This window comes from Gymnodraco acuticeps, unplaced genomic scaffold, assembly GCF_902827175.1.
Source record: "Gymnodraco acuticeps unplaced genomic scaffold, fGymAcu1.1, whole genome shotgun sequence".
NCBI classification, from domain to species: domain Eukaryota; kingdom Metazoa; phylum Chordata; class Actinopteri; order Perciformes; family Bathydraconidae; genus Gymnodraco; species Gymnodraco acuticeps.
Genome location: NW_022989799.1, coordinates 4,590,593 through 4,615,398, shown reverse-complemented (window position 1 = coordinate 4,615,398; position 24,806 = coordinate 4,590,593). Strand labels below are relative to the sequence as shown.

General features: G+C 41.6%; 1 protein-coding gene across 6 annotated transcripts in view; it reads left to right on the top strand.

Annotated features, from left to right (window-relative positions):
• Positions 1-24,806, top strand: part of cpeb3 (cytoplasmic polyadenylation element binding protein 3) — a 51,597-nt gene that overhangs the window by 11,693 nt on the left and 15,098 nt on the right. For 4 of the 6 annotated variants that reach the window (XM_034223823.1, XM_034223832.1, XM_034223810.1 and 1 more), the window contains 4 exons: positions 11,190-11,246; positions 16,579-16,602; positions 17,728-17,895; positions 19,399-19,488. In XM_034223823.1, the coding sequence (XP_034079714.1) occupies positions 11,190-11,246; positions 16,579-16,602; positions 17,728-17,895; positions 19,399-19,488 (339 nt within the window). The remainder of the gene's footprint in view (positions 1-11,189; positions 11,247-16,578; positions 16,603-17,727; positions 17,896-19,398; positions 19,489-24,806) is intronic. The other 2 variants (XM_034223815.1, XM_034223801.1) reach the window with 1 other exon arrangement.

Genomic DNA, 24,806 nt, shown 5'->3' with positions numbered 1-24,806 from the left:
TACAGAAAAGCCATTTCATTTGTATATGATTTAACCAGCCTGACATTGTGTTGCATGATTTCCTGTTGTTGAGTTTAGTTTCGCAGTAGCTAGTCAGCTGTGAGAGAAAAATCAACATATGTAGTACTTAAATCTGGTTAGTAGTTTTTTGGGATGTTAGGGTAGATTTTTTGCTTCGGAGAGTAACGTTATCCAGGCTGCTAACGAAAGCCGTGTTGCTAACGATAGACAGTACGAACAAGAAGATTGATTTTCTTGTTCGTACAACAATGGAGAGATTGTTTTGTGACGGACGTCTCTGTATTATATTGCTGTATGTATGGAAAGAGATGATGCCCTGTGTTGTTGGTATCTCTGAAGAAAACAGAAAGTGGTCTGACTGCGAAAACAACCATAATACCATTCGGGGAACACTGGGAGGGGCTTACATTTACTTCTTTGAAAACAGAATTCCACCATAAAGATGAAATAATATGTACATTTAAGTTTGAAAACATACATGGTTTCAAAGCCCCCCCATGGCAATTTTTTATTAAAACCAACCACGTTGAGACTAAATAACGTGACAAAACATGTTTTTTTTTATGCTAAATTGTTTCCTAAACGAGCTACCATCATAATTTGTTCATCATCTCACTTTGGGGATACTGCTCACCAGCTCATAGCCACCAGTCAAAACTCATTAACCCAGTAGGCCCAGTTTTGCATTCCCAACTGAATGGGTCCCAACCCACATGCATCCCATCACAGACATTTCTCGCATACTTCTCATTGTCACTGAAATAGTTGTTTTTCCTAGAGTGTTTTACGAGTCCCTGTTTGTTGTGGGTGTGTTTTTCGAAAGAAGAAGTTCTGTTGTGCAAATATGAATCAGTGCGGGGGGGGGGGGGGGGGGGGGAGTGTGAGGTGCCTCCTACACCCCTCTCTTTTTCTGTATGTCAAGAGAGGGAGGAGGGCGAGGCCGTCTTGATTTGACCAGTTTTCAAGACGGCCACTTGTTTGGAGAAGAGTCAGTTTTAAAGGGTGTGTGTGGGTTAAGGAAGAGTATCAGGGCAAAACATATGTTGACAAGATAATTGGGCAAGATATATATTTGTTGTATGTCTAATAAAGTCTTAATGTTGACAATAAAGTTTAAATACCATTTCAACTTTAAGTTAAAAAATGTTTTGAACATAAATAAACAAACTGCTAGCATAAGTTCTTACGTTGGTTTTTATTTAAAAGAAAAAAGCCTTCTCCTAATTTGTTTGCCCTAGTAGTGCGCGTGTTGTCCGTGAGAGAACTTTCTGAAAGCTCTTCACTCCTGGGCGAGGGGCCGCGGGGACATCTGAACAAACGGGCCCTTTCTGTAGCCACACACACACTGGTCTGCATGTAGTTCCTGAACTGGGTCAGCTGAGCTCACGTGTGGAGAGCCAGGCACCCCCACACAAACACACACTCTCCGGAGATTCTCCCCTTGGCCCTGGAAAAACACCACCAGTCTGACAACAGCCACTAGCACCGCTGCAAGCAATATCGTCACTCACACGCAGAATACACACATCCAAATTGTTTATGACATGTAAATCAGCTGTGACATTCCATGCAAAGCGCTCTCACCTCACGCACACCTTTTCCAATTGTTGTCTTTGGCAAAGACGACTCAGCAGACATAACACTCACACAAACTCGATGGTGTCCGTAACAATTTCAATTACTCAAAAGTCCCTTAAGTCTTCATTGAAGCTGTGTGGATGCCACCCCACCCACTAAGTCTCTCCCTCAACACACACACCTCAGCTGGTCTGACTCACATGATCCAACTCATGCGTCAGTTTCGATTTGCATTGTCTCTTTGTGTCGGTGCAGCTTTTAGAAGATTAAACTCCATCAACTCTAACGAAGAATTTAAGCCTGAAAATAGAGCTTTAGTTTCTGGCTATCAGGTAATTTTACAATTTCATTTTACAATCAAATTGAATGAATAGTCAGACATATTTGGAATAGCTTTTTTTGCTAGATGAATAAGAATTGACCATCCTGATTGAAGTACAGTAAATATGAAGATACTGCCAGAAGCTAACTTAGCTTAGCCCACACAGGCTTAGCCTAAAAACTGATAGAAGAGGAGAATAGCTAGCCTGCGCTAACTCCAAAAGTAACACAAATCTGCCTACCAGAACCTCTATAGCTTATAAATTAATATGTTGTATTGTGTTTGTATAATTCATTCAAAAGGTGTGAAAATGAAATATTTAGGTTTTACGGGGGGTAAGACTGTTGCTTTGATAGGGGCTAGCGCTTATCTAAGTTAACTGTCTCCTCATATTCCAACACAGTCTCACGGCATTTCGTGTTATAGTCACGAAAATTAATCTATTGATTCGTGTTCACCAACACGATTTCGCAATTTTTTTTCGTGTCACAATGTAAGCAATGTAAATAACAAATTAGAAGGAAAAACAGATACAAAAAAATACAGATTTCAGTATTCTGATACAGAACGATTTTAGAAGCAATGTATTTCTATTGGTAGTATGTTTCGTGCCTGCACCAAATAATAATAACAAATTAGAAGGAAAAAAAGATGACAAAAAATACAGATTTCAGTATTCTGAGGCTCTTTGCCCCATTTCTTTTCCTCACGGATGGCAAAAAAACTCCAACATTATATCATTTTAAATAAAAGGGATAGGGTTAGGCTTAGGGTAAGATATTGAGTAAGAACATGTTTTTATGAACCCCACAGCTTCCGGTCTTCCAAGACCCGACCAGACAAAAAGACGTGCTGCGGGCACGAAACACACTACCAATAGAAATACATTGCTTTTAAAATCGTTCTGTGACACAAAAAAAATGCGAAAATCGTGTTGGTGAACACGAATCAATAGATTAAATGTCATGACTATAACACGAAATGCCGTGAGACTGGGTTGCATATTTAGCGTACAAGTAGAGTGCTATCAATTTAACTCTCAGCAAGAAAGACAATAAATAAATCGTTTAAGGTTATCTGAAATCCACTTAATTTTAAAGTTTATTCTTAAATGTTAAAACTATTTTATTAATTGTTGCGTGAATCGACTTTTTGATTATGGATCACCAACTAGTGTTTGTTCTAAGAAATGCCAACTAGTTTAGGTTCACACAAGCATTTTGTGCTTGTTAATGGCCTCCTGTATGAGGTTTAATGTCAATTATAATTGGAGTCAGTATTGCAGGGAGGGCAAACACTGGTTCTGTTTGACTTTGTGCATCGGATAATAGTTGACACACAGGAGCTTTTATCAGGAGGTAAACAATAATGGCAAAAGCAGGGGAGGTCAGAGGAGTAACAGTGTTATAAAGCAAGGTGTTTGCTGATTGTGGTTGTCTCCATATAACCTCTCTTGAAACGTTTGCATATATAGAGCCCACACAATGCACTCTCTGTCTCTACATTAAGAAAAGTTGTGGTGTAAAGGTTTCCATAGAGAGGTACAAATAAAGGTTTATTCATTTTTTTTTATAAGACTAGCTTTAGAAGATGACTTTGTTATTTTTCCACCTGAACCCTATGAATTGGCGCAGGAATGAGTTCTAAAACGAGACTAGTCAGTATTTTAACACTTCTGTTACCATTGTCTGGTCAGATTTGTTAATGGTTAATTAATAAATGTTTTTAAGGTTAGATGCCTGAAATATAATCTGTGCCTAACACAACCTGAAGAGATGTTAATGTTGTGTCCCACAACATAAAATACATCCGTAAATACCCTACTCTTGAATTACTAAAGCTTCTATTAGTCTTAAAAACGCCCGTTGCTAATAAGTGACTTATTGAGATTACTAAACGTCATCTTACTGAACACAATTCACCTTTAGCTTAGCAAAGGTGATGAGCAGCCATGTGACCGTGATGTAGCATTAGCGTTCTTTACTTCTGCTGTTTGCATTTACGCTTTCTAAAATCATAAAAATGGTGTTCTGCCGAACAAAACATGTGTTCAGCAGAATGTGTGTGTGTTTCCCTAAGATCGTACAATGGAAACATCCCAAAGTTTTTCGTTGAGGAGCCCTTGCAATGTTATTTTTTGGATCAGCCCACAACAATACAAGGTTTTATGTCTAAGAGACTAATGGGGACAATAATCTGTGAAATTGCTCCAGTACACAGAGTAGACACAAAAACATGTGAAAATACAGTCCAGGTTGAAGAACAACAACAAAGTTACCCTTTAACCAAGGAAAACACTACCTTGTCAACATCCTGTTGTTTGTAAGAAGAGCTCGTGGTCTTGTGTCTTTGTTTATGTTCACTGAGGGCTTGATTAGTCTGAAGTTGTGGAAGTGGACTTGACCTCTCAACTGTTTATCTCTTGAAGTTAACAACACCTAATAATCTAAACGTAGGAGTGATGCCTCTGTACTTTCAACACCCAGTAATGACTGTATGGAGATAAGATGATGTGTTTGTTAGCTGTGTTAAAGGTTATGCACACACCTACAGTAATACCTATAAACTACACTGTCAGAGTGCTATGTTTTGTTATTGTGGAAAAGGCATGACTGCTGTAAGCATGACTAAGCTTATCCAGTCCAGGCAACAAAACAAGTCTGGGCATGTTTTGGCTATTAAAATCACGGTTTGTCCAGAAATACTACTGAAGTATCGAACACTGCCAAATTGTGGATCAAGCTTTGCTGGATTCTGGAAATCCTGTGTTATTATTATTTCTTAGGTTTACGATTACTACTTTTAAATAGCAATGGGGGCATTTTTAAAGGATTTGATTCTAGAAATATTCCCTAACCAATTGTGTTTTATACGGCACATAATATTTTATAGTTTTTACTTTTTACATGTTATGGAATGAAACCTAAAGGATCTTTGGCCTTATTTTATGGTCTTGTGGTGGGTTGTTGGGTTCAGCTGGAGCTGGTATATAAGGAGAGAAGTGGGCCATTCTGAAAAAACAGTCACACGAATAACTCTCTCACCAGGTTCTTACAGGAACATCCATCCCACTCAGTCTTCTGTCAGCTCTGTGCACAACACATGCCCCTCGGTGGGTATTGTCATTGTAGTGTTGGTGATTGAAAGTCTCTTTGTCAGCAAGAATTGCAGCTTTGGGGCACCCTGCTGCTGAGGTGTTTTTTCATCAGCGCTCACATTTCCACACCTCGCTGCTGGCACACCCACTCTCATAACTTCTGCAGGAGCTTTCTCCTCAAGGTGTTATCGGGGGGCCTAAGTATGTGCTATAATGTGCAGCAGAGGGAGTGAAACGTGACCAAAGCTGGCGAGTAGAGTTCTACCTGGGTCACAGTCATAGGTGATCAGCCACATGAAAACTAATACAAATGTATCCTCTTAGATACTAAGGCACAGCACTCATGTAGGCCTAAGTAGTTTCCTATAGTCAGTCCATGTTTACCAATGCTACCTATTTTATTTTCGCACCAATACAACCTACTGTGTTCAACACATTTATGGATATGGTTGTTTTGCCAGTGACTCAGTAGTTAATCCACTATATTTACAACAAATTGAAGATGTTGCCATGAGGGTGTCTGCCATTCAGCTACTAACCAGAAGTTATTGCTATACTCTTTCAATAATCAGCAGAACAGTGTTTCAGTCGGAGTTTGATTAAAACATTGAAATATGAGGCTTCCAAAATTATTAATGAAAAAGAGTAAAGGTGTTTTTGGCCCAGACCTCTGAGCTTCTGAGAGACCTTATTGATGTATAAAGAGGACTTGATACAGCCTTGGAGGTGGGGCCTCATTCATTCTCATAAATATTGGTTGGTATATGTGGAAATTCTGTGAATATTCTAGCGATCTTCTGAACACATCGGTCCCATGAATTGAGCTATAAGTGCATTTTACAACATAATGACCTAATGATCTAAATAAGGGATATTCACTCTGATGTACAGATGTCCCTTTCCCAATATTAGTCAATGGGCAAAAACTATCTTTTGGCCGAATCGCATCGCTTATGGCATGAGGTGACTGGCGATAAAGTTATTGTACCACCATTGGCCATTACAAAACATTTTTCTACAACAGTTCGCACACTTCCTGGGGGCTTGGTGGATATAGACGTAATGCTCCCTCCTTGTGGGAAAGACTGCGCCCACCTTCTTCAGAGGGGTCTAGCCAGGGGAAACATGAACACTGCCTTGTTTACTATCAATATGGTGTTTCTTTTTCACCATGCATGTCTATACGAACATTGTCTTTAAAGATAAATGTTTACAAGAGTTTATCTTTCTTTATAGATAGCTCCTTATTTTGCTCTCACATTTGACTACATACTTTTATTTACCTTTATGATCCACTAAATGTTCTTCCAAAGAAGAATGCCCCAGAGCTCCCTAGAGCAGGAGTGTCAAACTCATTTTAGTTCAGGGGCCACATATAGCCAAATTTGACCTCAAGTGGGCCAGACCAGTAAAATCATAGCATAATAACCTATACAACCTGCCCTAGAGGGTCTGGGTCCACCTACCACAGTCTTCCAAAAACCTGTGGAAAAAGCTTGGTCACCAGATCCCAAATTAGGGCCACTGGCTATATGCAGCTAATCCAGCCCCTCCTCTTTATTTCATTTATACGAAAGCGTTCATGGTGAGGTCACTGTCCAGTCAGATTGAGAGCCGTGTGAAAGGGAGGTACTGTCAGACCGGTGGGTAGAGATTTAGTCTCCTGAGTGATCGCGCTACCATCATGGGGAGGTCGAGTATAGCTCAGGCTCTCTGTGAGGAAATGTCACCAGAATAGCAGCAGCAACAACTCAGGGGCCCCTCAGGCCCTGCTACTCAACTCCTTCAGGAAAGCAGATGGCACATGCCCAGAGCTATTTAAAGGCTTCATGAGGGCAACTGTCCCCCTCTGTCACCCAAAATGACTGGTGTTGACCGAATGGGAAGCACTGACCACACTGTTTGTTGTGACTTTTGCCCTCCAATCAGCAAAGTCAATCCTTTGAATGTTAATCTGTTCAGTGGGTTGCTGTGGCTCTGGAGGTACAGTGGTTTGACCCCAGGCCCCTGCTGTCAACATGTTAAATTGTCTTTGGGCATTAAACTGAGCCCCAAATTGCAAGGAAGAACGATACAATAATAAGAGTAATTTTGACCCAGCACGTGCACTCTGCTCTGCATCCACCAATCGGCTTGCTACGCCCCCAATACACGGACCCAGATACCCCAAAACAAAACTCACCTGTTTGCTATCCTGGCTCCAAAATGGTGGAACGAGCTCCACATTGATATCAGGACTGCTGAAAGTCTACACATGTTCCGTAGCAGACTGAAAACCCCCAGTTTCAACTGCATCTTGGCCATTAAACCTCTCACACAAAAAACTACTTCTTTTTTAAAAAAAAACAAATGTACTGGTATCTTGCTGTTTTTAGTTTGTATCTTTATACACTGAAGAAAAATATAAATGCAACACTTTTGTTTTTGCTCCCATTTTTCATGAGATGAACTCAAAGATCTAAAACATTTTCTATATACACAAAATAACCATTTCTCTCAAATATTGTTCACAAATCTGAAAAAATCTGTGATAGTGAGCACTTCTCCTTTGCCGAGATAATCCATCCCACCTCACAGGTGTGGCATATCAAGATGCTGATTAGACAGCATGATTATTGCACAGGTGTGCCTTAGGCTGGCCACAATAAAAGGCCACTCTGAAACGTGCAGTTTTGCTTTTTTGGGGGGGGGTCCGAAAACCAGTCAGTATCTGGTGTGACCACCATTTGCCTCACGCAGTGCAACACATCTCCTTCGCATAGAGTTGATCAGGTTGTTGATTGTGGCCTGTGGAATGTTGGTCCACTCCTCTTCAATGGCTGTGCGAAGTTGCTGGATATTGGCAGGAACTGAACACGCTGGCATATACGCCGATCCAGAGCATCTCAAACATGCTCAATGGGTGACATGTCCGGTGAGTATGCTGGCCATGCAAGAACTGGGATGTTTTCAGCCTCCAGGAATTGTGTACAGATCCTTGCAACATGGGGCCGTGCATTATCATGCTGCAACATGAGGTGATGGTCGTGGATGAATGGCACAACAATGGGCCTCAGGATCTCGTCACGGTATTTCTGTGCATTCACAATGCAATCAATAAAATGCACCTGTGTTCGTCGTCCATAACATACGCCTGCCCATACCATAACCCCACCACCACCATGGGCCACTCGATTCACAACATTACCCTAACCTAATACTCACTGGTTTTCGGACCCCCCAATAAAGCAAAAATGCACGTTTCAGAGTGGCCTTTTATTGTGGCCAGCCTAAGGCACACCTGTGCAATAATCATGCTGTCTAATCAGCATCTTGATATGCCACACCTGTGAGGTGGGATGGATTATCTCGGCAAAGGAGAAGTGCTCACTATCACAGATTTTTTCAGATTTGTGAACAATATTTGAGATAAATGGTTATTTTGTGTATATAGAAAATGTTTTAGATCTTTGAGTTCATCTCATGAAAAATGGGAGCAAAAACAAAAGTGTTGCGTTTATATTTTTGTTCAGTGTATATATTGTATATTGGATCTTTTTTTAAGATGCTTTAAATAAAAGCGTCTGTTAAATGTAATGTCAATTTATCGAGTACTGGTAATGCAGTGTTATGAATTTAAATCCAGTGGTACTATATCATGAGGAACAGACTGCTCTGGAACTAGAAGGGATTCTGTGAAGAACATTTGAGGCAGTCAGTCATCTGGCCTTAAACACTACATACACCACCCACACATTAACCAATACACATGATAGCGAGGTGTGTGTGTGTGTGTGTGTGTGTGTGTGTGTGTGTGTGTGTGTGTGTGTGTGTGTGTGTGTGTGTGTGTGTGTGTGTGATGTGTGTGTGTGGTGTGTGTGTGTGTGTGTGTGTGTGTGTGGTGTGTGTGTGTGTGTGTGTGTGTGTGTGTGTGTGTGTGTGTGTGTGTGTGTGTGTGTATGTGTGTGTGTGTGTGTGTGTGTGTGTGTGTGTGTGTGTGTGTGTGTGTGTGTGTGTGTGTGTGTGTGTGTGTGTGTGTGTGTGTGTGTGTGTGTGTGTGTGTGTGTGTGTGTGTGTGTGTGTGTGTGTGTGTGTGTGTGTGTGTGTGTGTGTGTGTGTGTGTGTGTGTGTGTGTGTGTGTGTGTGTGTGGGGTTTCGCTCTGCATTTGCCCTGGAGTACTGCTGTCTGGATTGTGACTGGCTGAGAGGAGTGTGGAAATCCACATCTGTGGCGCTGCAGGGTGGCCCCCCTGTCCTCCCACTACCCTCCCTCTCTGGTTTTCAACCAGGTCTAACTGGTAGTTCCAATGCTTGTTTGCAGGCCAGGAAGGCCCCCCCCCCCCCCCCGCTGTCTTAACTATTTGTCTTCCTCGGACAAATTTGGAAAATATTGACATGTCATCTTGTTTGCTCCATTTGAGCTTGCATACAGCTGGTCAGTCTCTCAAAGTCCATTGAGAAAATAAATGTGGAATTGATGCAAGATATTAGTTACAATTGTTCCTTTTGACCACCACAGTTTTACGTTTTTAAGAAATGCTTTTTTATTCATCTCAAGGCAAGGCAAGTTTATTTAAATAGCACCTTGCAACCCAAGGCAATTCAAGGTGCTTTACAAAAATGAAAGACATTCAGACAAAGGCATTTAAAAACAGTCATTAAAAAGAAAAGATAATAAAAGAAACATTAAAAGAAAAAATACATGAATAAAAAGTTACAGTGCAGTTTAAGATATGAATAGTTCACACAGAAGTTCCACTTTACTGATGAACACAACGGCTCAGTTTCAAAAAGCAGCAACAAAAAGAAAAGTCTTCAGCCTGGATTTAAAAGTAGTCAGAGTTGCAGCGGACCTGCAGGTTTCTGGGAGTTTGTTCCAGATATTTGGAGCATAATAACTGAACGCTGCTTCTCCATGTTTAGTTCTGACTCTGGGGACAGAAAGCTGACCAGTCCCTGAAGACCTGAGAGATCTCAAGAGCTTATGGCAAATATCGATGGGTATCCCAGTAGCTTTGTCCTTCCTGAATGACGTTATCCAGGCTGCTTGTTTGTTGTGTGTTTAGTAACACTTGTCTAGGCGGATTTTGACAGAGCACTAATTTGAAGTGGTAAGGGATGAAGGGTGTGTCTTTGTGGCTGCCACTTTAGATGATGTTGACATTGAGACAGCGAGTTTTGTGTAAACCCAGGTAGGATATTTTTACAATGGCTTACAGGGATAATTTGAATGTTTTAAAGTGGGTTCGTATAAGGTATATCCATTGTCAGCGTATTAACTACAGTAGATGCCATAATACAGCTCTATTTAAAAGGGAACCATCTACTCTTTCACTAAATCCACTAAACACTATTGAAAAATTAACAAACAATTTTACCGGAGTCGCTGGTCCCACCTCTACCTCGATTGATTAGTTAGTTTGTGTTCCCCGTCAGAAATATAGCCTTTATAGCTGTATTACGACAAAATAAATATATTTAATACGCTCAATATCATACACTTCAACTGATATTGAATTTCTTGATAGGCGTTTTTGTAGGTGGCTAAAATCAGTTTTACTACTGCCACCCTTCACAGCTTTGACGTGTTTTTAAAATGGAAATTACTTAGCTTCTGTGCAGTAACTCCTGAATTCTCCCCCAAACTGGGAGTGTGCCAACCTTGTTCTTCAGTAAGTTATACACAGACTGAGGATTAGTACTTCATGCAAGTACAATTTAAAGTATCCAGACCCTCGCATTTGTGTGTACCTCTCTTGTTGTCGCCTGTATGGATAGGATGATGAGACCGAGATAACCAGGAAGACATTCCATTTAGTCCCACACCACCCGTCTCCCCACAAAAGCTGACAGATGGGCTATTGTACCATGCACACGTTGTCACCATTGCAGAATGCATGCTCTGTTGAATTTGTAGCATTACAGATGCCTTTGTTTTTGTATGCGGGGGCTTTTGTAAATGAGGGATGTGACAACAAAAGAATGTTTCCCTCTTGATTTTTCCATCTGTAGTTTATGGTTCTCCTTTGTGCCATTGAATCATCGGGTAAAATAAATGTTTACTCATTTCATGTTTAACATTGTATCTTGGCTGGCATTTTCACATTGCCAACAAAGAATGGAAGATGAAATGTAATGTCTGTCAACAGAGTGGCTTTTATAAGTGATTTTCCTTTATTTTTTCTACAACAGGACGCATGGGCCTGAACTTCCATCATCCTGGAGCAGAGCACATCATGCCACTGAATAGTAAGTCACATTTTATGCCTATCATCTTCTGTTCCATCTGGAATTCATCAGAATCGTCCCAGTTTTACGAATGAAAGTGTTCAAATTGCTTTTGGTCCTTTGAAGGAATTAGGGAGTGGGAAATGTTTCTGCGGTGCGTTCCAATGAAACACATTTACCCCCTCACCACAGTGGGCCAGGTCAGTGTTCATAGAGTGGTGCTGTGATGATGTACTTGTGTGGGCTAACTAGAAAGTAAGCATTGCAAGGAGCCATCAACATGTTTTGTTAAGCAGGATAGTCTCTACAATCACCAGAATTAAAAAGCTAAAGTTGCTGCACATCATCACCGCTAAGTTAAAGGCGGCTAGCGTTCGGTGTTATTATTATTAGTACATTTTGTTTCTTGGTAGCAACCGCCGTTTTTATGACTCGTAATGGCTTCGGACAATAACAAGTGCGGTACTGACGTATTGTATGTCCTGGACAAAACATGAAAATCTCTTAAACTTGTGTTACCTACATATCTTATTTCAGACGTATAATCTAAGACAATTTGAACAAAATAATTGACTTCAAGACGAGGCAACTGGATGTTGTAAAATGCTAAATAATTTCCAGGTTTCAGGAATCATTCCTGCAACAATTAATTGGAGACTAGGGTTTTGAACTGGCCACTGTCAGCTCAACAACCAACATTTTTCATTAATGACTTCTGTGCCGCATCGTCATCGTCTTGTGTGAATCATCGTCAAAAAGGTTGCGACAACCAGATTTAGCCATTGTTTTTTTGTATGACAAAATTAACCCTGCTGGGCACACCTGCCTACCCTTTGCCTCTGGATTCCCTGACACCGCAAACCTAGGGCAGACCTCTCAGCAATGGGGCGAAGCACGGTCGACCTGTGAATAGCACTTTCAAAAATACCCCAGCATGTAAGACTAGATCCCCCCCCCCCAATACAGCAGATGACCAGCAGTCACAGAGTCACAGAGTACTCAGGTCTTTACCTGATATGTTGCTACATGGATGCCACAAAGTTTTCCATCAACCTTCTAAATGCTCTTTATAGAGTGGTGTAGGATTGAGTTCTAAAGCCCGGAAATTAGTAAGCATTTAACCTCCTCCGATTCACACAATTTAAAGTTAACGCTTATTTTTTTAATGTGTTTTTGGTCAGATGTCTGAAATAATGCAAGCTTCAGACAATTTACCATTTTTGTTTCGCATAAAATACGTCAGTAAATTCCACACCCTTAAATGTCCGAAGCTTCTTTGTGTCATTAAAACAGTCTATGGTTTTTTTAATGCATTTTTGGTTAGATGCCTGAAAATTGGTCTTTGGTTAAGACAAGCTAAAGAGCTTTTCACATTTTGTTCTACAACATCAAATATGTATGTAAACACCCCACTGGTGATTGTCCGAAACTTCTGCACATCATTTAAACTGCAGTCAAGTGACCAAATTAGACTACTAAATGTCATCACGCAGAGCATTAGCCGCCTTTAGCTTAGCGCTGTTGACATGAAGTCATGTGACCATGGTGTAGTTTATTTATAGCTTAATGTTTGTTTATTACTTCTGCATTTATGCTTCAGCGACTATAAAAGTGCTGTTAATATGTGGAGATTATCCTGCTGAACAAAATGTGTAAGTATCATAAACGTGTGTTTGCCCCAGAGCTTTTTTTTTTCCGATGGAGCACTAGTGACGCTAACTTCCGGGTCTGCCTACAAAAGATACGTCATCACTGCACCACTATATTTATGTTTAGATTGGGTCTGGCTGTGATTTCTTTGGGTTTTAAACACCCATGTTTTGTCCATCTCCATTAATTTAATTTAGGAGCTTTCATTTTTCCAGTCTTTTTGTTCAAACCTCAGCAAAATATCAGGGATGTCTGGACTGACTGGTGATCAAACCAAACCAGTGAAGCCCTAGTGTCCTCTTGCATGTTAAATCAGCCTACGGTGTGTGCAGTCGGATAAAGGCAGAGGATATCCAACATAACAATAACTGTCTCCCTGAATCTTGACAACAATGGTGCTCCTCCTCATTGTTCTTTTCATCGTCTGCATCCCCTGAGAACCTGTCCCGGAGTGATTTCCACTGTTCTGTCATGGGATTGCTCTCAGGCAGATCTTCCAAATCTGTCAGAGCAGTTCCTCTCCGCTGTAGCCTGTGATGTGTGCAGACAGGGAATCTTTGGTTTCTCCTATAAAGTGTTTTACTCTGTTTCTCCTTCATTTGGTCCCATTAGCTTTGAGGCTTCACGCTGTGAGAACCCTTTAAGTGGCTCGAGTTTCTCCGGATGGTGTTAGCACTTGAAGTGAAGAAGAAAGAGTGTAGTATAGTAAGTGAAGGTCCTCCATTCAGATGTATTGGTGTTGTTCACTTGACAGCTTAGTAGAAGTGTATGAAGCTTTGAAGCCAAGACCTCAAACTCATCATGCCCAGAGGAATTACCCAAACATTTTCTCCCTCACCCAGACACCACACGGCTTATAGTTGGTGCTTATCAGTGGTTTAAAGTAACCAAGTACATTCACTCAAGTACTGTACTTAAGTACAATTAGGTACTGAGGTACTTTATTTGAGTATTTCCATGGTATGCTACTTTGCACTTCTACCCCAATACAAATCAGAGATACAAAGTGTACTTTGACTCCATTACATTGCTGTAGTACCTTGAGTTACTTTGCAGATATAGACTAATGATAAACAATATATGATCAACACTTAAACAAGACTTTAGTTACAACTAGATTAAACTCACATGACTCAGCAGAATATAAAGTAATTAAAATTAGCTGCCACTTTACCAGGTAAGCACATCAATAATTATAATCAAAACATAATATACAGTATAAGATTGCGAACTCGGCCATTCTGCAAAATGATTCATTTGACTTTTGGTACTTTAAGTATATTTTGATGCTAATACTTTTGTACTTTTACTTGAGAAACATTTTGAATGCAGAACTTTCACTTTTAACAGAGTAGTCCTACACTTAGATATTGTTCTTAAGTAAAGACATAACAGAGTACTCCTTCCACCTCTGGTCCTTATTCTTAACCCTCACTTTTCCCTTTCCTCCTTTCCCTCATTGGACTGTTTCCCACATAACCCTTTCTTAATTTTGCCCTGGTTGCTAGGTGACTTTGTTTCTGGCAGACGGTGAGAGGGCAACAGAGGCTGGTTTAGTTTTTTTGTTTTGGGATTGGACAGCTAGATCTTCTTTAATGAAAACATAGCAAGGGAGGCTCAGAGACAATATATTCCCGAGAGAAGCCAGAGAGGCGAGTTACACAATGGGCCTCTCACAATGCAAAGGCCCAAATTGTTTTTTTGAGGTGATGAGTCTGCTTTGTGACTGATGCGTTTAGAGGACCCAGAGGATCTGTTCCCCTCCTGCTGTTTGTTTGAATTTGCCCTGTCTTAAGGCACATTTTGTCTCCAGTTGAATTAGTGGCACAGCAGATTCAAATTACACATGTTTGTGAGACGATTTTAGAGAAACCCTCAAACACAATTCTGAAAGAAGATTTGTGATGCCCAGTATGTGTTTTTTATCATCATATGTGAAAAACACTTTGGAAAATAACTCTGAAGTCCACTTACTATCGTCTTCTTGAGCTTCAAGTGAGCATACAAGTCTTTTTTAGTGGATGGAGTTTGCTCAGTTGTCATCACATGACTTAAGAATAGAGTCTTTGGCACACGATAATTAACAGGTGATTGTAAATGGGGGAAGACAGTAACATGTAGTGAGCACAATGGGGGGACAATCTAAAACATTCACTTAATATCTCTGGCTGAAGCTTTCAACTGCAGCTCCTGGTCTTCCTCGGTAAATGAAAATCGCATCACATGACCTAGGTTTTAGAAAGTTTGGCACGCGATACTAGGTGGTTGTATATGTGGGAAAACAGAAACGAGCTATTGACCGCAATGGGAAAAAAACACCATAATTCAAAATCAGCTTACTAGCTTTCAACTGTAGCTCTTGGTCTTCCTCAGTAGATGGAGATTGCTCATGGGGATTTAAAGGTGGTGTAGGTAATTTTGGAGAAACCAGCTCGAGTGAGCTAGAATTTGAAGATAGACAGCCGGAAGAAATCTGCCACTTCCTTCCAGAGCCCCTCCTCCAAGACACAGGAACGCGCACATGACCAATGAGGGCACGAGATAAGTTTGTGCACAGATGGAAGGCTGACAGGTAGGTAGGCCATCCAGTTACTTTAGCTGGGCCGGCTCAGATGATTGGTCGTGCTTTTTACAGCACTACGGCTTCCACAGATGACTTTTTTTTATGGATTCTTTGTCAAAGCGCTTAAGATAATCATTGCTATCGGGATGTTAAGAGCATTCCATGGAATATAACAAAAAGTGTATCTCGAGCCGGTTTCTCAAAACTTACCTACCCCACCTTTAAGTAAGTTGTTTATTTGGCAAGTGGACCCTCAGTTGTTATCTTTATTTCCTTGGATTTCATTTAATTCAGTGCATTGACACATCAGCATTTCATCCCTTCAGCCTTAGAGAAAGTGAGAGGTCAAAGATCAATGTAGAGCAGACATAATCAATCTCCAGACAATGACTTGGCATTTTTTCTTGACTTTTCTCTTCCTCTTAAAGATGTTGCCATGACTACTCATGCTGTAACTGCACAAAACTGCACCAGTCATAAAATGTCTATAAATAAATTATAAAAAAAGCCATGCCATCATCATATCCTGCTCTCCACTGCCCCCCCCCCCCCCTCTCTGCATGTTACCCTCCCCTCTTTAAAGCCCTGTGGCTCTCTCCTCTCCTGTGGGAAGTTTCCACTCACCCCTGGCCTGCCGTACCCAATCTGAGAGCTACCTTTAATACTTCACCGAGGCCATGATAATGACTAACCTGCTTTATCTTGGGTCCTACATGCACTCCTCTTTATGGCCTCATTTGTGAATATTCACAGCAGATTATCACGGATGTGAGCAATTACGGGTTCATTAAACCCAGATTAGGATCTCTGGCCATGGCTGTGTCGCATAATGCTGCTAAATATCTGCACCGTTTCCGTGGCAAAACCTCACCTATCGTGCCACACTCCCCCAGCATCTGCCGGCAACTGTTGCCAAGGCAGGTGCAGCAGGTTTACCGTGGGCGGGTGCCAGGCGGTGATAATCACCCCCCCTCCCGAAGCTTAGGTATAGCCATCTGTGGTTTCTCTGTTGCCGTAGAGATGTTCTCGGTTTTGGTTTACTTCCACAAAACCCATGTCTCTGTATCTTTTTTCCTCCCCCTGTTCCTGTCCCAACCCTGTGTCTTCTCCCTGTCTCTCCCCCCATGTGCTGACAAGCAGCCCGGAGCTATGGCCGCAGAAGAGGTAAAATGTTCTCGGGGGGGTTCTGCTTGCCACGCCGTCTCCGAGGCTGAGGGGGGGGGAGGGGGAGGGGGGGGGGGGGGGGTGTTATCGTGGTGTAACTATGTGCTTTTCATCTGTGCTGTGATTGAATGGAATCATATTCATTTTGACACAGTTTTTCACATTGTGCATTTAATCAAGATGGGGGTCACTGAAATCTGTCTTTGTAAATGAACTTGTTTGCTTGATGGTGAGAGGGAACACACTTCTGAATGACCATTTCCTTTTCTCTCTATTCTGAGTCAGTGTTTCGGCCGCAGTGTTTATTAAAAACACAATAGGGCAAACAAGGGATGCAAATACATCCCATTTTACACAACAGAAGCTTACAATACATTAAAAACACATGATCTGTTTTTGCTCCTTTCTCAACCAAATCAAACCTTTTTAAATGTTAAAGCATGTTTAGTTGGAGTTGTTCTGAAATCAATCTGGAGGGCTTTAATGAACGCTGACTCAGAACTGATTCATCATCTGAATGGCAAAAGATGGGTGCTTCCAACGTGGCTCATCTCTGATTTGATTTGTGTATTTTGACTAATTCTGTCTTTCTTCAGCAAGGAGGGAAGCTGCCATGTGACTTGTAAGGTCACCGCAGTATTGGGTATAGGAGACAGAAGTTAGATTCATAGCTTTGTGATTGCTATCATTCAAATGTTATCCCTGCTAAAGAAAGAGAGACAACTGCATAGAACATGCATATTATGTTTGGACAAGCTACAACACCATCGAAAAATCCACTGAAATATTGACCATGAGACCATGATACAACTGTTGTGACATTTCACATTTCCGAGCAATTTCCCCTATGTGGATGGACGTAAATTTGACATTGTAACTTGATTTCGCCACAACAAACATTAACATATTATCACTTGGGACCATCATGTATCATATCAGAATTATGAAGGTAATCTCTACTTCCAAACTGATTCTGCTATATAAATAGTTTGCAGTATTTCATTAATTCATCTGTAACCCCCTCTCTCCCTTTCTTTCCTTACATCACACTCGTGTACCTCTCTTCCTTCCCCCTGTTATCCCCGTCTCTCTTCCTGGTGTCCTTCTCTTTTCCTTTTTTCCTAGGCCGTTCCTGTCTTTTTCCCTTTGAAGATGGTTTCCTGGACGACGGTCACGGTGACCCCTCTTTGACCCCGGGCCTGAACTCGCCGACCCGCTGCCAGAACGGAGAGAGGATGGAGCGCTACTCCAGGAAGGTCTTTGTCGGAGGCCTCCCCCCTGACATAGATGAAGGTAAACAGAGGATCGTTTTCCATGACTCATCCAGCGAACGCTCCTCAGCTAACTTCAGGCTGCTTTAGCTCCTGCCTGCTGTAGATGTATACTAATAAGGTATAGTACATTTACACTGGAAGCCTCACAGTGCACCTTGTTATTGGCTTTTTGCTGCTAACAGTTACACTCAAGCATTTGAAAACTACTCAAAGCACTCCTTGTTGAGGATATTCTTTCAAGATATTAGTCTAAATCCCTCTTCTTAAAGTCAATATTTATTTGAATTAGGTTTTGGTTAGATTCCCAAAAAAGGGTCTGTGGTTAACACAAACGTAATAAATGTTCAAGTTTTGTTTTGTACAGTAAATCCCCGACTCAGGATTTTCTGAAGCTTTTTACTTAGCCTTGCCTTGTCTTAAAAACAGTGGTCGCTACAAGTGGCTAAATTAGAATGGTAAACGTCATCACACCGAACATTAGCTTCCTTTAGCTTGGCGGTTGAGGTGAAGTCATGCGGCCATGATATCGTTTATAACTTAACATCTTCTACTACCTAATAGCGTCACTATATGAGTGGGGGTTTGCTGTACAATTTGAAACGTCTAACATCTAAGTATCCTCATGTGCCAGAGAGCTTATTTCCTGCAATATTCAAAAATAAAATGTAAAAATCCCTTTAGTTCAGGGAGCCCTTGCAACTCCCGGGTTGGCCTACAAAGTCACATCATCACTGCACCACTCAATTAAGCAATACAACTAATCAAATAAAGCCTTGCTATAAGTTGGCTGCCTTCAAAATGTTAGGAAATAAGCTTATTTACTTGCTAAGAAAATTGTCAATGCTTTTAAACCCTTTGTGAATTTGTAGGTTTTTAAAGTAATGCTTTTGCCTTTTAGTCTACAACTTCTGATTGATATGAAACGTCTCCTTTCACATGTGTCTACCAGTGGTGGTTCCAGACCTGGGTACTGGGGGGTGGGGGGGGGGCATGCTGGGGCCAGTTACTTTATTGTAGGGTCAGAATTTGTGTCAGTAACTTAGTTAAATGTAATTAAATTAGAGAAAAACAAAACAAAGAAACAAATTTAAAAGAAAACACATGCCCGTTAACTTTGGCTCAAGTTACAGCACTATCACAGATTGTATTATCATAGACTCTTCTTTCTGAGGGGGGCCACAGGGGGGTCCAAACTCAGTGTTACAGGGGCACTGGTCCTTGTTGCCCCCCCCCCCGCCCATGGTGTCTACGCTGTTAAACGAGCACATGATGCACAATACGTGCCCTTAGCTGGCTGAAAGATTCATGAGTTTCCACGGCACGAGTCTGGATGTGCCCGGCCCGTGTTTCTGTTTAATGCAGCGCCTGGAACACGGCAGAAAATAGAAGCGGGCCTATCTCAGCAGAGTGTGTATCTGAGTGTGTTTCTCCATATAGTCTTTGAAATGCATATTACATGAGTATCTTATCATGTCATGAAAATAACAGTCAAGTTTCCTCTTCCATTTCCTTCGTTTTACAGATGAGATCACCAACAGTTTCCGTCGCTATGGGCACCTGGTGGTGGACTGGCCCCACAAAGCGGAGAGCAAGTCCTACTTCCCACCTAAAGGTACGGACACATTCTCAGAGCATTATCTGTTTTCCCATCACACATCAAAGTCTACAGCAATAAATATCTCCTCGGGTGCTTCTCCATTTTTAAGTTTTGTAAAGAATCGTGTTACGCAGGATTCGTGAACCAAGCTGGGCCACCATGGAGGTGTCTGTTTATCTGAGCGAACCCCTGTTGTCATCTCACAGAAACACACACATAGTAACCATTGACTCTGTAGCTGCGAAAGTCAAAGAAATAAACCAGAAAATTAACTCCAAATAAAACTGCCGCTGAGGCACCAGATAACTCATCTTTGCAGAGAAAAACCGAAGTCCAGGCAAGAATATCCTTTTTTTAATTTTATGCCAATAACAAAAGAACAAAGAGTTGACATTCTTTCCTTCAGCCTTCCTTCTTTCACCCTGGTAGAAAAACATTTGCCAATACTACTAATATCACCTGTCTTCGATACATACAACACGAGGTGCCCAAATCGTGTGTATCATTTTTACAACAGTTTATATTTAACCACGCCTTCTTCTGCATTAGCGTGATTGCATCATGGAAGTATAAGGAGAACACTAAAACACTAAATAAAAGGTACATTTAAACTAACGGCAAGAACATCTATTTTTATCTATAAATCAAAATATAGCTCATACCGACTCCTAACTGGCTTTCAGAATAGAAAATAAATACTTTAAATAGATTGAAATAGTCCTTCTTCCTCATGGTCATCTTGTGTCCTTTCCGTAGAATGTATACAAAGTGGACATCGTCCCCAAGTCATCCAACATCATGCTGTATTGATGAAGACTTGAAACTAGCATTTAAGATCGTTCATTAATTGGACAATTGTTTACTGAGGTAATAAATCGGGTGACACATAGGATACTTTCTTGGATTGTTATGGTAGAGTATTTCAAGTTTAAATTTTCTCAACCCGAAATATTTTTAATTTCTGTAAGAAAGAAATTCTCGTATTGCTTCCTCTATTATGTCTTCTTCTGCCGAGAGTTCTGACCCAAGAAGTGTTTTGGTAAAGTTTTGTCAGGTGATCAGAGCTCGTCTACATCCCTCCCTCTGGCCCAGGAGCTGCTGTGTGTCATATTAGGAAAGCTATTAAAGAAGCTCTGGAAATATCTGACATTCCATAGGCAGATGATAATACGCTGCATCTGGAGAACCTGCCGCCAGTTTCTCCCCCACTCTCATTTTTCAACATCCCTTTTTTATTTATTTTTTTAGCTCGGGAGGATTATTTTGAACAGGCTTGACTCTACTAATATCCTAAGCCTGAGGGAAAAAAATGCAGCATCCTTTTAGGGGAATGAATGAGCTTACGGCAGCTGGAGAACACCGTCATGTAAGGCGGGGGGGGGGTGAAAGGCACGTGGGACTGGTGATCTGGGTAGACTTCATCTCGCCATAACTCCATAGGAACTGATGAAATGTCCTGTTTATATCACCATCCATATTAACTGGCAGTGGAGCTGGACGGATGCCTGGTGCCAGAGTTTTTAGCGCTAATAGCTTCAGGGTTGAGAACAAGTGCGTGTGTGTGCGTGTGTGTGTGTGTTGGCTGGTTTACGCATCAATAGGTCATCGGCCTCTTCTCTTGTTAAACGTCCTCCCAAACTCGACCGAATGGAAGATGGTTGTCACTTTCCGTCCTGCTTCCCATTAGACTGCCAGCGCTGTGTGTCTGCACAGTTATGAAACTGTTTTGGTTCAGGGATGACTCATATTGTTGCTCAGGCCGACTTTAGGGGACTCATTTGGTACTTGGAGAGAGCTGTAGCCTTAAAGAGGAAGTAGAATAATTATCTTTGCTCCATGCTCTTAAGTCGTCCTATAAGCTGTGGTCACTATGTTGCTGTCACTCACCGCTGTTGTTACTAAACGTAGGGAGCTATTTCGGACTGAGATCGGGGATAGAGGGAGGAGGTGAAGCTTTCAGTAGCGCTGGGAGCTATACACAGCTACAAATGCTAATGCTCATGTCATGCTGCAATAACAGCGTTTAATTCAAAGGTTACAGCTGTAGTTTTCCTCTGACTGCCACCAGTCATTATCGGTGTATGTTATTGTGTTGTGAGGTGGAGAAATCTAGACAGTATTTTTGCAGAGAAGTGCTGCACAGGGAACAATCTCACTGCTTCACTCAGGCCGTGATTTATCTGTTCACCCTCGTGCTGGGATTAGATCCAGAGAGTGACTTGATTCCCCCTCCTCTACTCTATCACTCTCCAATTGCTCCAAAGCCTCCTGGGCTGTTTGTTTTTCGGAGAGCAGATGTTTGTGTCTCCCTCCATCCATCCTGCCACTGTCAGCAGGCGGTCTGTTTACATGTTGTGGAAGAGTTACAGCCCCCTGCAGGGTTCTTGCTCTCTCTCGATCCTCATGGAAGAGATTACTTTTTCAGTTTTTGTAGTTCTTCTATCTTATTTTACTCCGTGTTTCTGTGATGGAAAATGTAATACTCAACCATTCTGCTCACTAGGAAAAAGCATGTCTCTGTATCCTTGCCTTTGTGAAATAAACAAAGAAGTAAAGATACATCTGAGTATGAAAAGATAAGCCTGGATTGAAATGTCACTTTTAAAAGCAGTGAGATTTATACTCATATTTCAGTAAAGTCTGCAGGAGTTCCCTTTGATGAGGAAATGGAGAGCATGGGACTAAAACACACCTGTGATGTGTGGATCAGCTAGCACCAGGTACCAATGCAGTACTTTCACTCAGTAGGGTATTATTACACTGTTGGGACATCTGGATTCATAACTCAAAATAATTGTCAGTGTCAGGATAAGGATAGCATGGAAAGGAATCATTTCACATTTTAGGAAAGATGACTTCTGAGTGGTGCAGCGGGGTCTTTTTCATGTAGGCCGACCTGAAAGTCAGCATAGCAAGGACTGTCTTTGGCAAACATTCTTACAAGCTTTGTTCAGCAGGATCATCTCGACATATTAACACTACTTTAATATGTAATGCAATGGCATAAGCAGAAAGTTAGTGTTTGGTTATAAAGGAACTAAATCACGGTCACATGACTTCACGGAACACTCAGAGCTCCGTCTAATACTTGTGTAGGGACCAAACTAAATATGATTTATAAAGGCATGTTTACAAAAGGACTATTTGGCATGACCAATAAAGTCACAGCTACAACAGTAGCTTAGCCTGGCCCTGATTTATCCAAAGTCCATTTGGATAACAAGCATTTTAAACGCTTTTTGCTTGAAGAGAAAAAATATATATGAGCATTTTATGAGCATGGGATTTTGACCCCTCATGCATATGCATAATGCTGCGCTATACTTTGCGGCCACACGCCGTTGCCAAGCAACGCTTATTGTTTAGATGTCCTTTGATAAGCAGGCAGTCATATAATTAACTAGAACTAGCTAGATCTGATAGATTTGCACATAAACGCGAGTGAAGTCTAACCGGACGCGAGAGAGAGATCAGAGATCAGCTGCTGCTGACGGAGAACACGCAGCTCTGCATGATCACAGCTCCGCCGCTGTGACGGACCGTTGAGTGGAGCAAAATTAAATACACTAAGAGTTAGACCTAACACACTTAGCTAGTTTATCTACTCTGGAACTAGCTAAACTAGTTATAAATATATGTATTCTTTACTGTCGGGTCACTTATTACAGGTTCAGCGAGCTGCACGAGACTGACGGGCTGTCAGGAGAGGGAGAGGAAAAGAGAGAACCCCGTTTATTGTTCCCGTTTTATTATCCAGAATTACTGTAAAGTAGTTTGTTTAAATGCATTACTTATGTTTTTTTTTCTCATTAACATAAAATAAATCTCACGTACCCCCTGCAGTACTCCAACGTACCCCTAGGGGTCCGCGTACCCCCATTTGAGAACCACTGCTCTGTAGGATGGAAAATGCTGCCGCTGTACGTATTCCCTCCCTGGACAGTGCTGGGAGCGGAGCAGCAAAGCCCTATAAATCTCAGGCACGAGCCACTGCAGATCTGCGCTCTCCTCCCGCGGTGTGAGCCACTGCAGATCTGCGCTCGCCTCCCGCGGTGTGAGCCTCTGCAGGTCTGCGCTCTCCTCCCGCGGTGTGAGCCTCTGCACTGCGCTAGGCTGATGGGAAAAGACAGATCCATTCAGACTACATATCAGACCGTTGTAGTGGAATCTGGGACAGTCTAGTACTTCTGCTATGTACACAGTGTCCTGATGGAACAGGTGATATATTAAATCCAAGAAGCTCATCGCATTTTCTGAAACAATACAATACAAGCCAGTTATATGACAATTCAGAATCAGAATTCCTCCGTTTTGTCCCACAGAGGGGAAATGTACATTGTTACAGCAAAAGTAAGATACTGTAGAGACAAAAAAGAAAACACTCTTAGATGAAGGGCATGCACAATCATCAGACTGTATATATACACATAATCATTTTACCTGGGTACAAACAGCAAGTGTTGTTGCACACCAGTGGTCTCATAGTCTTTACAAGGGGAAGCACTTAAATTGATAATACATTCTTATTTTAGTTTCATGAATAAGGGCATACAAGGTGAGGCCTTCTTTTTATTTATGTTTTATATATCACTAGATTTGTTCAAATAATAACCCAATGAATATTAAAGAAGCTTGCTGGGAGTTAAGTTACCTCACTTGACAGCGGATACACCATTTGTATGTGATTGTAAAATTGAGTGTAGAACATAGTAAAGGTTGTCTTGCTTCAGTGTGTTACATTTCTAACAGGGTGTATTAAAGTAGCACTTTCCTAACTCTGTGTGTATGGCACTCGTTCATGCTGCCTCTCTCCCTGCCTTTTCTCACTCCCCCCCCCTCTTTCCATATCTCTCCCCCCTTCCTCTCCTGCCCTGGGTCATGGAACACGTTGTTCCCCTCCTTCAGACTCTGAGCGCTGCTGGCTAGCTCTGCCTTTTCATGCTGTTTTTTTTTTTTTAAGATTGCAGTTGTTTTTTCTCTGAGGGGGGATGTCAGTGCTAAACCACATGATTTATGCCAATGACAAACCCTCTTTATGTAACCCGGCAACACAGAGACATGGTCTTATGCCGGGCGATGACGCGGCACGTGGAGAAACATGACAATGCATAAAACCCTCCTTATGTCGAGTCACATTTTTTGGGGTTCTGTGTTGAACGAATACTAAAAGATTAAGCGGGTCACTTAAAGGAGCTGATTGCAATTAGCTTCACATTGTGTGTGGGGTTCTTTTTGCTCCCTCTGGTACAGCTTGTTATTAGAGGTAACAGTATATCCCCACCGAGGTTATTAGCCTTACGTGACTCTACACGGCTCTTATAACAAGCTGCTGG